Source organism: Pangasianodon hypophthalmus, chromosome 19, assembly GCF_027358585.1.
Source record: "Pangasianodon hypophthalmus isolate fPanHyp1 chromosome 19, fPanHyp1.pri, whole genome shotgun sequence".
Taxonomy (NCBI): domain Eukaryota; kingdom Metazoa; phylum Chordata; class Actinopteri; order Siluriformes; family Pangasiidae; genus Pangasianodon; species Pangasianodon hypophthalmus.
In genome coordinates this window covers 9,634,577-9,648,409 of record NC_069728.1, presented here as the reverse complement: position 1 = coordinate 9,648,409, position 13,833 = coordinate 9,634,577, and the positions used below count along the sequence as shown (strand labels likewise).

General features: G+C 40.7%; 3 protein-coding genes across 7 annotated transcripts in view; all 3 read right to left on the bottom strand.

The window, feature by feature from the left end:
• Positions 1-356: 356 nt before the first annotated feature.
• lamp5 (lysosomal associated membrane protein family member 5) lies at positions 357-6,726 on the bottom strand. Its single transcript, XM_026944364.3, has 6 exons — positions 6,270-6,726; positions 5,391-5,569; positions 5,101-5,232; positions 4,600-4,717; positions 3,186-3,374; positions 357-965 (listed from the first exon to the last, which is right to left on the bottom strand). Exons 1-6 carry the CDS (start codon positions 6,325-6,327, stop codon positions 790-792), a joined length of 852 nt encoding a protein of 283 aa, XP_026800165.2. The 5' UTR covers positions 6,328-6,726; the 3' UTR covers positions 357-789.
• Positions 6,727-6,952: 226 nt separating this feature from the next.
• Positions 6,953-8,957, bottom strand: LOC128321715 (uncharacterized). The gene has a single exon (XM_053242157.1). The coding sequence runs from the start codon at positions 8,825-8,827 to the stop codon at positions 7,373-7,375; it is 1,455 nt and encodes a 484-aa protein (XP_053098132.1). The 5' UTR covers positions 8,828-8,957; the 3' UTR covers positions 6,953-7,372.
• Positions 8,958-9,927: 970 nt separating this feature from the next.
• LOC113545235 (1-phosphatidylinositol 4,5-bisphosphate phosphodiesterase beta-4) overlaps positions 9,928-13,833 on the bottom strand; it is a 71,495-nt gene continuing 67,589 nt past the window's right edge. For all 5 annotated transcript variants that reach the window (XM_026944464.3, XM_026944463.3, XM_026944465.3 and 2 more), the window contains one exon: positions 9,928-12,159. In XM_026944464.3, the coding sequence (XP_026800265.1) occupies positions 12,071-12,159 (89 nt within the window). In that variant the 3' untranslated portion in view covers positions 9,928-12,070. The remainder of the gene's footprint in view (positions 12,160-13,833) is intronic.

Sequence of the window (13,833 nt, the reverse complement as noted above, 5' to 3'; positions counted from 1 at the left end):
TAGTGCTATAGTTCATGAGGCAATCACAGGTGTGATCATCCATCTATTTTCATTAACTTTCTTCACACGACATTTCCAATACAAGCTGGAAACCAAAGAGTCAGATCAATACTCCATTTCTGTTAGCCTCAAAATCAAGCAATGATCACTCCTTTCATTCCACACTACTTCTGTGTGTCACTTCGGATGTATTTAATATTGTCACTTTAGTCATTTTGCTTGATGACGCATTCATTATTTTAAATGTTTAGTTTCTGTTCCTGACACCTTTTTAAATTATGAAGAAATATAAATATTAGTAAAATAGAGGGTGTGTAAAAGTGTGTGTAACCCCAACATCACAAAATCAAGAGAACTGGACACACACAAAATAGTTTATTCTTGAATAGAATTTTGCACACAAATTTTGCATGATTCAACTTTTCATACCATAATTCATATATCATATAATCCATATAATCTTAAAATACCTTCTTCATGTATTTGCTGTCACTTTAACAGAACAGAAATACCTTTAATTTAGCACACTATACACACTGAGTGATACAACATGGCACAACATGAAATATTTGAACAATGTGTCAAATATATCTTTTTTTAGATGGCATTATCATCAACATCAGCTATCAGCAAAATTATAAATTAAAAAAAAAATCTCAAATGCAAAGGATCAGACTATTAGGCAGCGGACATTAATGATGGAAAAACTCATCAAGTTTTCCCAGAAGCGTTGCAGATATCGGTCTGTTCCCCCAATGGCAGGCCTTGGTCATGGTGCATAGAGAGTCCCTACATGTGCTTGTAGAGGGAGCGGTCGCGGGGCAGCTGGGGTTGATGAGCCGTCAGTTTGAGGTGGAAGTGGTAGATAGTGATGGTGATGATGATGATGAGGCCCAGGATGAGCCCCAGGACCAGGGGCAGAGTCTCCTCCAGCCGCTCACGCTGGTCTGTGATGCACTTATACGCTGCGGTAGGAGAAAATGTTACCACTCATAATGGCACTGAATAAGTACATTAACTCTGTACAGCAGATACACTCCGAGAGCTTATTCCCTACTACTTTAATGAACACAAGCATTTCTTGGAAAATAATGCTCTTTAAACATATTGTGCAGTCAGGGTATGATATTTCAGCAGATGAATACTGCTCTCAAAATCAGAATGATCCTGGAATATAGTTTTTAATAACCCTTAGCACATTCTAGCTATCTATAGTACTTGCTTATAATACATCCATCCATCCATTTTCTGTAGCACTTATCCTACACAGGGTTGCGGGGAGCCTGGAGCCTATCCCAGGGACAACCATGCAAACTCCATGCACACAGGATGGAGACGGGAATCGAATCCCCAACCCCAGAGGTGCAAGGCAAACGTGCTAACCACGAAGCCACTGTGCCCCTGCTTAGAATACGTATAAATGCATAATGCGTCACTTGATAGGATATTATAGGCTGAGACCAGCCTACTATTAGTTCCTAAGATCGCTTGGAGCATACCTTTTGGAAAATATTTTTCTTATCTCACCCGTAAATTCTGGAATAATATTCGAGGGAACGAGAGGAATACCAGATCCATAGATGTTTTAAAATCAGGATTTAAATCTCAATACTTGTTTAGCTTGACCTATTCATAGTTTTTGTCTTTTATCTCATATTTTAAAGATTTTTTTTATCATTTTAGTTCTTAATAAATTCAAGTTAATTTATAGTAAATTCAAGTTAATTTATTATATTGACTATCAAAATCCACTATCACAATGATTATAGATTGTTTAATTTTTTGCTCTGTTTTATATACTTTGTTTATTCTTTCAATCACTTTTAAAGAATGATTAGAGATTGGAGAATCTAGACACTGCATAGTACTATAGCATAATACCCCCTTATGTAAAAGCCTTTCCTCCTTCTAGTTCTCGCTCCTGCTGTATTACTCTGATGTCCAACATTTACATCTATTCCATTAGTCACATCTTCACCCTCCAGTGGAGCTTAGGAAACCATTTTCAAATACCAATTCTCTTGCCATTTAAGGTGAAGTCCAGAATATTCCCCTCTGTTCGACCCCTCTGTGATCTCTGCAGTAAGAGGATTACCTTTACAACAGCTCTGCTGGTGCATACAGAGGATTACCGCACTGCACAAGTCATCCTGTAAGCAATTAGGGGCCTAATCTGAAACGGCTCATTGACCTCTGAATGAATAATACGTCTGCGTAAGATGTGTTACTCTCACACACACAGAAGTACCAGGAGAGAAGACATCAGCTAGCTCTGCCGTACACAGCACTGGGCTCACAACCACACTGTGCATGATCAGCACAAAGTGGCTTGGTACACCAGACTGGGTTTTTTTTACTGGGCTTGTAAATCACACGAGTGTAAAGGGGACAAAGCTGATGGCCTCATTAACTGGAGAAGATGGGAATGACGATAAATTTCCAGTGACCTCACACTACAGTCCTGCTCTTCACACTCGGCTAATCTCCTCTCGCTATTACACTGCAAGGTGAAGAGGGAGGTTTCCTACCACAGTTCCCTAGTTTCCCATGAGGCGCTTTGCATGCTGACGTTTTCAGAAATTTTACTCAACTGCTAGTCCAAAAAGCACATCTGAGCTAGAAACTGCCATTTAACAACTTTGTTTTCTGTAAGTGCTCCCTTCAAGTGTACAGAATAGAATCAGTTTGTTTATTGCAGTCACTTTGATTTAATAAGTTAATAAACATGTAGGATCAATGTTGAAAAATACATCAGTCATACAATGTACAGTTTATTAGAAAAACTGGCCCAATATAAATTATACACTCATGCCATATGCTTGCATGTATTGTTTTGTGTATGAGTCAAAAACAAGATGTCTTCTACATTTAAAAATGATTGTTTATATTATATTATATTATATTATATTATATTATATTATATTATATTATATTATATTATACTATATTATATTATTACTCTCACTACTTTGTTTTCTTACAAAATAAAGGTGTTTACTTGACATAATAAGGGAGAAACAGTTCTAAAAGCGATAAATTATCACCCTGAATAATAGTCTGCATTATAATTTATAAAACATTAAAGGGACACAGTAAAAGCACAAATTTCTATGATGTGGTAAGAATTTCCTCATTTGCATGCTTGAGAAATCCTGTGTGTGCGTGTGTGTGTGTGAGTTTCTTACGTTCACTGAACACAAAGTCGCTTTTGATGTCAAAAGGTTGGATCTGGATGTCAGACATGGAGACCGTGATGCCTTTCTGGTGGTCACTGGAGATGAGGGTGAGGGTCTGCTGCGCTGTGCACGTGTAGGAGCGGCCTACCGGCGTCACCAGGGCTGAGAGATGATGGGTGCTGGCAGTGTGTTTCCCCGCTGCACAGGTAGACACACATACACACGTGTTATCTTTGTGGTATTTATAGTTAAGCTGCAAATCTGTACAGGGACCAGACAGATGTCACACAATATCAGAATTATCATGTAATCCTGACATCATGTGAACATCTGATTCCCACAAAGAGATTAATATATATATAATATAATAGATTAAAATGTGTGGATGAGTCTCCAAATGGATTTCTAATCTACATCCTTGCACCAGTAATTTTAATACTTTGTAGAGAGAGTAATTACCTCAGTGTTGCCATACTCATCACTACATAAGACTATATACAACTGTTATATAGGTATATATGTACACATATACATATATAGGCATGTATACATTCATGTATACAATCTATGAAAGTTTAAGATCAACCAGAAATAAATAAAAAGAGAACGTTATGAGAAGAGACACCAAGCTGAAATCAGTTACTTTTACACTCTCATAATCCTGCACGCAAATAAAACAAAAAGGAAGGAACAAAGGAAAAAAAACAAACAAAAACGAATATTTTTTTTAAAATATCAGTTTTGCTGACTTGGCGGAACACACTGAATGGTTTTAATGAAGGATGAGATTCTCCCTGTGAGAAAAAGAGTGGAGAATTAACGACACATCACGCACAGATGCAGAGGAATTGCGCAGTGCACTGCAGTGAGAACACCCTCATCTTAACTGAGCGGGTCATTCAAAAATAATAATAATAACTCTGTAAACCTAAAATGCTCTGAGTTACCGAGTTTTGTTCCATTTAATAAGAGGAGTGCTTTGACCATAAATGCATTCACCGAGCAGAAATTTGGCTTTTGGAAAGTGCTCACAGCAAAGTTGCGCATAATGTCGCATGATGCGCACAAAAGATTTGTGGATCAAGAGAGGCTAGGAAAATGAAATAATAATAATAATAATAATAATAATAATAATCACCATCATCATCATCATCATCATCATTATTATTATTATTATTATTATTATTATTATTATTATTATTATTATGTACAAACAACAACAACAATAATAATAATAATAATAATAATAATAATAATAATAATAATAATAATTGTTATTATTATTATTATTATTAGTAGTAGTAGTAGTAGTAGTAGTAGTAGTAGTAGTATATTTGATAATAATAATAATAATAATAATAATAATAACAATAACAATAATAATAATAATAAACACTTAAACAGTGGAAAAAAGTGTTCTCACGGTTGTACGCGTTGATGAAGTGCGTTGTCTCAGAGGTGTCATAAACCAGCTGAACCTTGTTTATCTTCCACACTTCACTCTCTTTCGTTTTTCCATCTCTTCTCACGGTGCGTTTCTCCTAAACACACACACACACACACACACACACAATACTGTACTATTACTACGCCTACACTTAAACCTACCCCTGAGTAACTTGTTTTTGATTTTGCTCCTTTTTTTTCTTTTTGTGAGAACCAGCCAAATGCAAAATCGTCATGTATTATCTTATCTTCTCATAATACAAAGATAAAAGCAAGGGATAAAAGCATAAAAGCATGCCCATAGCCACACACGTGTACGCGCACACGCACGCGCACGCTGTGGGCGCAACTCTCAGGGCGCATATCCAAATGACTTTGTGATCTACACCCCCTGAGTGAGTGTCCATCATGTGAATGAAAGTGCCCAGTTCCTGACCCTGCGCGAGGCAGGAGCAGGCAGGTCGGCTGTGCGGCGCACCTTGCTGAAGTAAAGGCGGAGCGTGTAGGCGTTATTGCTCCAGGAGACGTGCAGCTCTGCCTCGCTGCTTCCGCACGTGCCTGCGATCTGCGCGCCGCGGGGGAGAGAGAGAGCCGCCTGCTCCGTGATCAGCTGCAGACCAACCACACCATCATCACAGAGCCATGTCACACCAACACGTGCTTTATAACCTCCAGTTAGTATTAAATCATAGTATTAAAGTGAGAGAAAATCACAGGGCAATCAGGCATGCCTCTTATTATTATTATTATTACAGTAAGAAAACTTACGTCTATTCCGTTAAGCGCGAGGACGTCGTAGGGAATCACGAATTTCACCGCGAACTCTGCCATCAAACAAGTCGTCCCGTTTTCACGCACCACGAAAATGTCTTTGTCCGGGTTTGGAGACAGACCGGACAGATTCTCCACTTCCTGCTCTGCCACAACCGAGACCCCCGCCAGCGCGCCTGCAGTTCAGCATGGTCATGTTACTGAGCTCTGAACAGCACAGCACTTTCCTAAATCCTCCTGCAGCAAGCTCTTGCTCGCTTTTCTTTTCAAAATCACACAATATACACTGAAAATAAGCACTAAACTGGGGTATGGGATCTACAAAAGCTCATCAGTGGAGTAATGGCATCAGGGGTGCCTGTAGTTGGAGAGATATAATTGCATAAGGAGCATCATTTAGGCAGACTGGACTCTAAGCACCACAGCTGCACCTCTGAGAGGACATTTACATTTTACCTTATGGAGAAACCTGTACTCTTTTCTGACAGTGAACAAAGAACTCTAAAAGAACGCAGGCTGCTTACAAAATCGTGTATTGAATGATATAACGTATTCGGGTAGAGTACTAGACATATGCTAATATGCAATCTTTAGAATAAAGATCAATTAGAAATGATCAAATTACTATTACTCGGACTTTAACCACAATAAAGAACACTACACTGAGTACTAAAGCTTATCACTGTGATATTGTACCTTTAGTTAGAGGAAGATCATTAGGGTAGATTATATTAAAGCTCACAGTTGCACCATTTATAGCATATTTATACTGTACCTTGCACACACACACACATACACACACACACACACACACACACACACGGTTCTAGGGAAGTGTGCGGTTTGGGACGCAGCCGCAGTTAAGGCGCTACTTACACAGGAGACAGAGGAAAACTCCGGCGCTGTCCACGGTGCTGAACCTCAGCCACTCCATGCTGACGCACGCGCAGCCTCTGAGCCAGACAAAACTGAAGATTTGGCTGGAAAATGCACCACGGACACGCTGCACGACTTTCCGGAGTAACACTCAGATCATTGCGGATGCAGCAAAATCCGGGTGTCTCCTGAGTGAGGTAGCATCCGGTCACTGCGCGCACCAACTCGCTTAATGAGGGGTACTCGAAACGCGCAGCACTAACGAGGAAGATAGTCAAAAGTGCTGCAGATACAGTCTACACTACACATATAACCAAACAGAAGCTTTTCATCAGTGGTGGAAGTTCCGGTAAGTTGGGCAGGTGAGGACGCACCACTACTCCCGCAATGCTGTTATTTCCATATCTGGCTTCTCAGCTGGGGAGCTGGAGGAAATCACTGCACCTCTTCCTTTACTCTCCCCTCCCTCCTCACTCCATCTAGGAGGCAACACTGCAGCTGCTGTCCTGCGCCTGTGTGTGTGTATGTGTGTGTGTGTGTTCAGGCTCTACGCAGGGTTGTAAATATGGAAACTCAGCTGTGCCAGGACAAAGCTGACAAAGTGTCCATACGGTCATGCACACATACACATCCCAGTGGACTGCCTGATTTCTCTACTGGGATCAACCCGAGAATGGACAGAAAGCCTAGTCTAATTTCACGTTTCACTGCAGCACAAAATAACGAGCAACTGGAGTAGCACACAAAAGTGTTAAACCGGTCGAACATGCGCAATGAAGCGTTACAAACATGACATTCATGATCGCATTTTATTCATTTACTAATCACTTGACAAGTCAGACATGATAGGATTGAAATAACACACTGCTACTTTATAGAAGGAATTTTTCTATCCAGTCTCTCTGAGTCTGCACTGGGCCTATAGACAATACAAAGAGTGTTATTGAGAGCAGTTTCTAATACTCCTCCTCAAACATAAAGCATAAAAAAAAAAAAAAAATCCATGTACACGTCAGCGTGACCACAAAGAGCAGATCCTCGGCTTTAGCAAATGATTCGTCCTCTGCCGCGTCACGTGACCCCTTGCAAACGCAGCAGCGCGGTCAAAAGTTGGTTTTAAGCTGAAAGTCAAACTCGCACTTCACTGCGCTGATGCTGTCTATACTCGGCTTGCTTCCTACTTGCGGGTGGTTGGTGCTCAGGGGGAAGGTCTCGGACCTCGGCATGCCCCGTGCAGCCGTTTCACAGCCTTCTCCATGCGCGCCGCCGCCTTCTCTCGCTTCCTTTCCGGGCTTTTTCAACTCTGGTAAAGTGAAGCGCCTCAGCAACCTGTTGCCCAGGACGGAAAGCGCAGTGGCGGAGAAGTCCGCAGTCTCGCCGTGCGGCGGAGAAGTGATGCCTTTAGGAGCAGGTTTGCTTTTGCGCGCAGGTTTCAGCAGTGGTCGCTCAGGCGGTGTGGGTCCGAGGGCGCTGGTGGGCAAACTGCACCGCTTCCGGTAATAACTGTCATTAAACCTCATCGCAGTGACGTCCTCCCTGTCCGAGTCCGACCTGCTGGCTTTCCTAATAGGCGTGAGTAAGATACCGAGCGGACCGGATAGAGCGCAGGGTGCGTGCGCGTGGATTTTGGGCGTCCTGGGTGAAGCCGGGCTGGGCGGCTCTGCCCCTCGGGGTAAAGGTGGGAGATGGCTGTTCAGGCAGCTTTCCGCTACCTGCTTTAAAGTTTGCGAAACGCGGGATCGCTGAGGCGGTTTGGGAGTGAGCACACCTGAGAAAGCGCAGCCTTGTGGAGAGGGTGGCCATCTGTCCTTCTCAGATTCACTTTCTCTCTCCAGCTCCTCGATAGAGTCCATGGACATCATTCTGCTCCATAAATTCGGGTATTTCCTCCGGCTCGAGCTTCTGCTCTGGTGCGTGTCTGAAACTTCACATGGTTTTTCCTTGTCGGTCTGTGTGTCCTCGCTCTCTCTGGCGCGCAAAAGTGCGAATCTTTCATCTAACGCGTCTTGATCGTGCGCTTTTCTGGAGCTGCACATTAACGCGGATAAACACTCGGTGTGGCCCAGGTACTTCGCCACCTCCACTGCTGAGTTACCTACTTTGTTTTGGCGGTCGATTTGGAGCCCCAGCCGTTTGAAAGCCCTCACCAGGAACTCCACGACCAGCGCGTGTCCAGCGACGGCTGCGTACATGAGCGCGGTGTTTCCCCATGCGTCCACCATCTCCGGATCCGCGTTGTTCCTCACCAGCATCTTCACGGCGTCCAGGTAGCCTTTCTCACACGCGTAACTAAGCGCTGTGCGTCCACACTCGTCCTGCTGGTTCACGTTAGCGCCCCTCTGTAGCAGCAGGTTCATGAACTTGGCCCTGGCGCGCGAGTCCGGCAAAAACACGGACGAGATGAGCGGCGTGAGCTCGCCATCGCTCTTCGAGTCCACGATCTTACCGTCCAGTGCGTCCAGGATGAACCTGGCCAGGTGCATTTTGTCCTTTGAGATGGCGTCCAGGAGGATCTTGGTGTCGGTTTTTGAGTCCGACTTCTCGGAGAGCTTCAGCATGGCGCTTTGTTCTGGATGGAGGAGCCGAAAGCAAGCAGCAGGTCAGAGGAAAGAAAAGTTCTCACCTCCAGATCGCGGCATCTTCACGCGCCTCTTTATAACCGCGGCGCTGTGCCGTTGCCACGGCGACCCCAACACCATCTGCGGACTTTGTAGTTTCCAAACGCGGGCATTAATGCGGTAATTAGCAAAAGAGCTTCAGAGAGAACCTGAATACATTTGGCATCTGAATGTGCTTATGAACTGTAAGACATTCGAAAGCCATGGAAACGTGGAAAATAATATCAAATGAAAAATAGATGGGGATTTAACATATTCAGCGCATGCATAAGGCAGAATGCATCATTTCAATTCCTAATTAAGCAAAGCAATACATTAACTTTCATACTATCTATCTATCTATCTATCTATAGATAGATAGAATGGAAGTTGTATGGAATATATATATATAGTATGAATCAGATATATATATATATATATATGAATAATTATATATATATATATATATATCAATATATATATATATAATTCCATACTATATATACAGTTAGGTCCGGAAGTATTTGGACAGTGACAGAGTTTTTGTGATTTTGCCTTTATACACCACCCGCATGCTTTTCACTTACTGAAGACAAGACTGAAGGCAGAAAGACCCACAAGCAAGCAGCAACTGAAGGTGGCTGTAGTGAAGACCTGGCAAAGCATCTCCAGGGAGGAAACTCAGAATTTGAGTTTTGAGAACATGGGCTCCAGACTTCAGGCAGTCACTGACTGCAAAGGATTTTCATCCACGTATTAAAATTATGGTTATATGTAAAATTATGTCACTTTGTTCAAATACTTATGAGCCCCTGAAAATAGAGGTACTTTGCATAAAATGGCTGTAATTCCTAAATGGTAAATGCCATATTTTTGTGGAATCTCTTAAAATAAAGCCGAAAGTCTACACTTTGATCACATCTTGATTGTTTTATTTCAAATCCATTGTGGTGGTGTATAAAAGCAAAATCAAATACTTCCGGACCTGACTGTAAGTCATCTTGAGAATAAGGTTTCAAGTCCTGACTGCCTCTACTGAATAAGTTCAGTCACAATCTGGGTTTCATTTAACACCTGTATAGTTTATTGGTACACATACTATAAAACAGTATTAAAGTAGCAGGATAACAACAGTATTTTTTTAGTAGTTCCCATTGCTAGAAGTTTGACAAATACAATATAAATACAAAAACACCCACAGAATGGTCCATTGACTAGCTGCAGATAGCTAAAAAAAACCAAAAAAAAAACCAAAAAAACAAAAACAGTACAAACCGATGAATTTCAAAGCGACATTGTTCTGCAAAATAATTTTTTTCTCTGCAAACAGTATAGCAAAAAATCTACATGAAAGTACAGCCAACTAGTGCAAAAAGCCTCTAACATGAAATATATTCTTAAACTACACATTATATTTATTAATATGTATATTTATATATTTATATATATTTATATATCTGTATATAAATAACCCCTTATTTTGGCATTTTCCATTTGTAAAATAATTTAAACATCCTAACAGACATCAAGTGGCACATTTGTAAGCAATGGATTTAAGTTTAAAAGCACTTTGCTTATTATTCCATAATAGATATGTAGTGAAAGCACAATATAGGTACCAGTCTTGATTTTAAAGATTGGAAAAAAGGAAAGAAAATAACTTAGTGGTTTTAGGTCACATTCCCATAACAAACATGTACACGCTATCCCAGAGCCCTTGAGTAATAAGCGTACTGATAAATCCTCTGGTTAAATGAACTACATTCGTACGTTCCACTATATACAATATACTTTCATTACTATCTGATTTTAACAGGAAATTGTTTATTAAGAGCAAAACATAGTGGCATTGGATTTCACTGCAGTGGCCTATCCTATTGCTGAAGGCAAACATTTTTATGTTTTGGTAAGTGAAGACTGATGTGTCGCCTGCTTCAGAACCCAAAGCAGGAGCTGCCTTTTTTTTTTACACAAGAGGAACTAAGTTATATGACTGGACTACAAGATTACAGCTCAAGTATTAAAAGTATGAGCCTTTGCTAACTAGCACCTCTTCCTTAAATCCACTTAATCTTCATTGCACTCAGCCAGTTTCAGTGATTGTTGCCAAATGAATTTTTGATTGTTGAGTGCTGGGAGCAAATTGATGATTTCCAAACAAATTTCCTGTAGTGCATGGAAACCTTTTGTCCCTTGTTATTCGGATCACATGGGTATCCGGGTCCATCATGGAATGTCAACCCCATAACTCTCACTACATGTAAAAGTGTGAACAAACAAACAGTGTAACAGGTACAAGTACAGTGTCAAAATGTGTCTGCAAACACAAAACATAGTGGTCATAGTGGTATTTCAGACCAAACATTGCTGAAAGATTGCTAAAACAAACAATCTTTACCTGATAACGAGTTAAATGAAATAGAATTAAAGTCTTAAAAACGAAGCAATGCATTTCATAAGAAAAAAAAAAGTATAAGAACTACTACGTTGTCTGCTTTGTTTGGTTTCATTCACATCAGACCTTTTCAACCTCAATACAGTGTTTGGACATTTGACTGTTTATTCTTTGCACAGGTATAACCGAGTGCACTGCTACAAATTTCTCTGACAGCCTATCACAGATAAAGTGCTCAGGATATTTTTCTCAACTTGTTTTCACAAATTTGTGCTGACAAAGAACACAACTAAAATCTTTTCAGTTATGCCTTTATATGCCTGGTGCTGCTACTATAATCTAGTACCACTGAGACATAAATTAAAAGGCTTATAAAGACCACTTTGAGTTCTGTCCGTCTTGAGCCACAGGAATGGGCTCTGATTCATACTGTGAGCACTGGCAATGGCAGAAAAACACTGCTGTGTGAGCGTCCACCATCGGCCTAGATCCTGCAGAAGAACTAGCAGAAGGAGCACCTCAGCAGTGAGGACAGAATACAGACAGAGGTCGACGTTAGGGGCTGGTTGGAAATAGGCAGAAGGGAGGAGCTGGGCAAAAGGGAGCAACGGAGGAAATTTTATTAGGGGTGGAGCCATATTCTTCGTTCCATGCTTGATGGAGTTCCTACAGATCCACAAAAGGTCGACAGGAGGCTCAGAGTAGTCGAGGACTATGAGGAGTAGAAGAAGAAGTGTTCAGAGTTTATGGAATTTACAGAACAAGGGATTTGAGGATGGTGGTGTAGAGAAGGAGTCTCTCTCCGTTACTCAGTTGACGGCCGGAGCGGCTAAACCACTGTGGCTGGTCTGCGGTCCATCTCCGCCTCCAGCTTCACCATCTGCTGCATGTCCTTGGCCTGGAAAGATCACATGGGCACACAACCTCTCTTTAAAATGGCCATTGCATGTCATAGTGTCTTATTAAATCCAATAGAAGCACGGTAAATAGGTGTAATACACTTAATTCCTGATCTCCGACTTTAATATGCTGTTCTATTAAGTGAGCCCTCATTCAAGGCCATACATACAGTGAGGAGAAATAAGTATTCGTACACTTTTTCTTTTGTTATTTAATATACTTCCAGTGCATATATCCACTTCAAATTTACACACACAATGTATTTGACTTTGTACTTATACAAAATCTAAATAAATAAATATGAACAAAAAAGTATGTAGTCATACACATAAACAAATATGTTTAAAAAACAAATATGATAGGGAGAAAAGTATTCAGACACTATAAAATAAGTAGACAAACAAACAAACAAACAAACTAGATATAAATGCTGCAAAAAATGTTCTCGTTCAAACTGCACCTGATGTCATTATAAAAGACATTGCCATTGGCTGTGAAGATATCACGCAAAAAGTAGCAATCATGGTGAAGGTGAAGGAGTTTCTTTAGTTCTTTAGTTATTATTAAACAATCAAATGAAAAGAAAGCTACAGAGCCACAGCAAAGACCTTAAACATCCCTGTCAGTACAACTGGTTTGATAATATACAGGTAGAAAGCTCATGGAACCATATCTAACCGTCCCTGGACAGGTGTAACATACAATGCTCTCAGACTAATGATAAGGAAGGTAAGAGAAGTGAGCAGTCACTTGAAAAGAGCTGCAGGACGACCTGAAATGAATAACAGGTACACAGAAAACAATAAGCAATGAACTGCACTGCAATCATACCCATTCCTATGCTTCATGCAAAACCGCTCTGCTTAAAAAGTAGCACAGAAATGCAAATCTAAAAGCTTTTAGACAAATCTAAATTCTTTTGGAACCATATTCTCTGGTCAGACAAAACCAGAATAGAACTCTTTGGCAATAATTCAGCTCATCAAATTTGGAGAAAGAAGTGTTGTGCCTATGCGGGAAGGAGGTGGGAGCATCATGATATGGGGCTGCTTCTCTGCAAACAGTACTGAGGCATTACACACCATTAAAGGAAACATGAATGGAGTAATGTACCAACATATATTAGAGGAGAATTTATCATCAGTCAAGAGACTGAATCTGGGGAGAAGATGGATGTTCCAAAAAGACAACGACTCGAAACATACAGCAAAACGAACTCAAGAATGCCGTGCATGGCCAGTCTCCTGACTCGCATCCCATTAAATATTTATGGAGGATTTTTCAAATTGCGAGTCTATCAGTGGAACCCTTGTAACCTTGGGGAAGTAATGATGATTTGCCAAGAGCAATGAACCAAAATTGAACCACAATGCTGAAAAAAAGCTAATTACTTCTTACCATACACATCTCGAACCTGTAATTACCAACAACAGCTTTGCAACAAAGTAATGTTGGTAATTTGTGGTGTCTTTGCTTAGGAATATATACATTTTTGTTCATATTTATAAATACAAAGTCAAACGACATTATGTGTGTAAATTTGAAGTGGATACATGCACTGGAAGTACATTAAATAACAAAAACAATAGTGTCTGAATACTTATTTCCCCTCACTGCAGAACTAAATGATTTGCATATCAGGTGCTAAGAAACCACTCAGTGATTTCTGCCT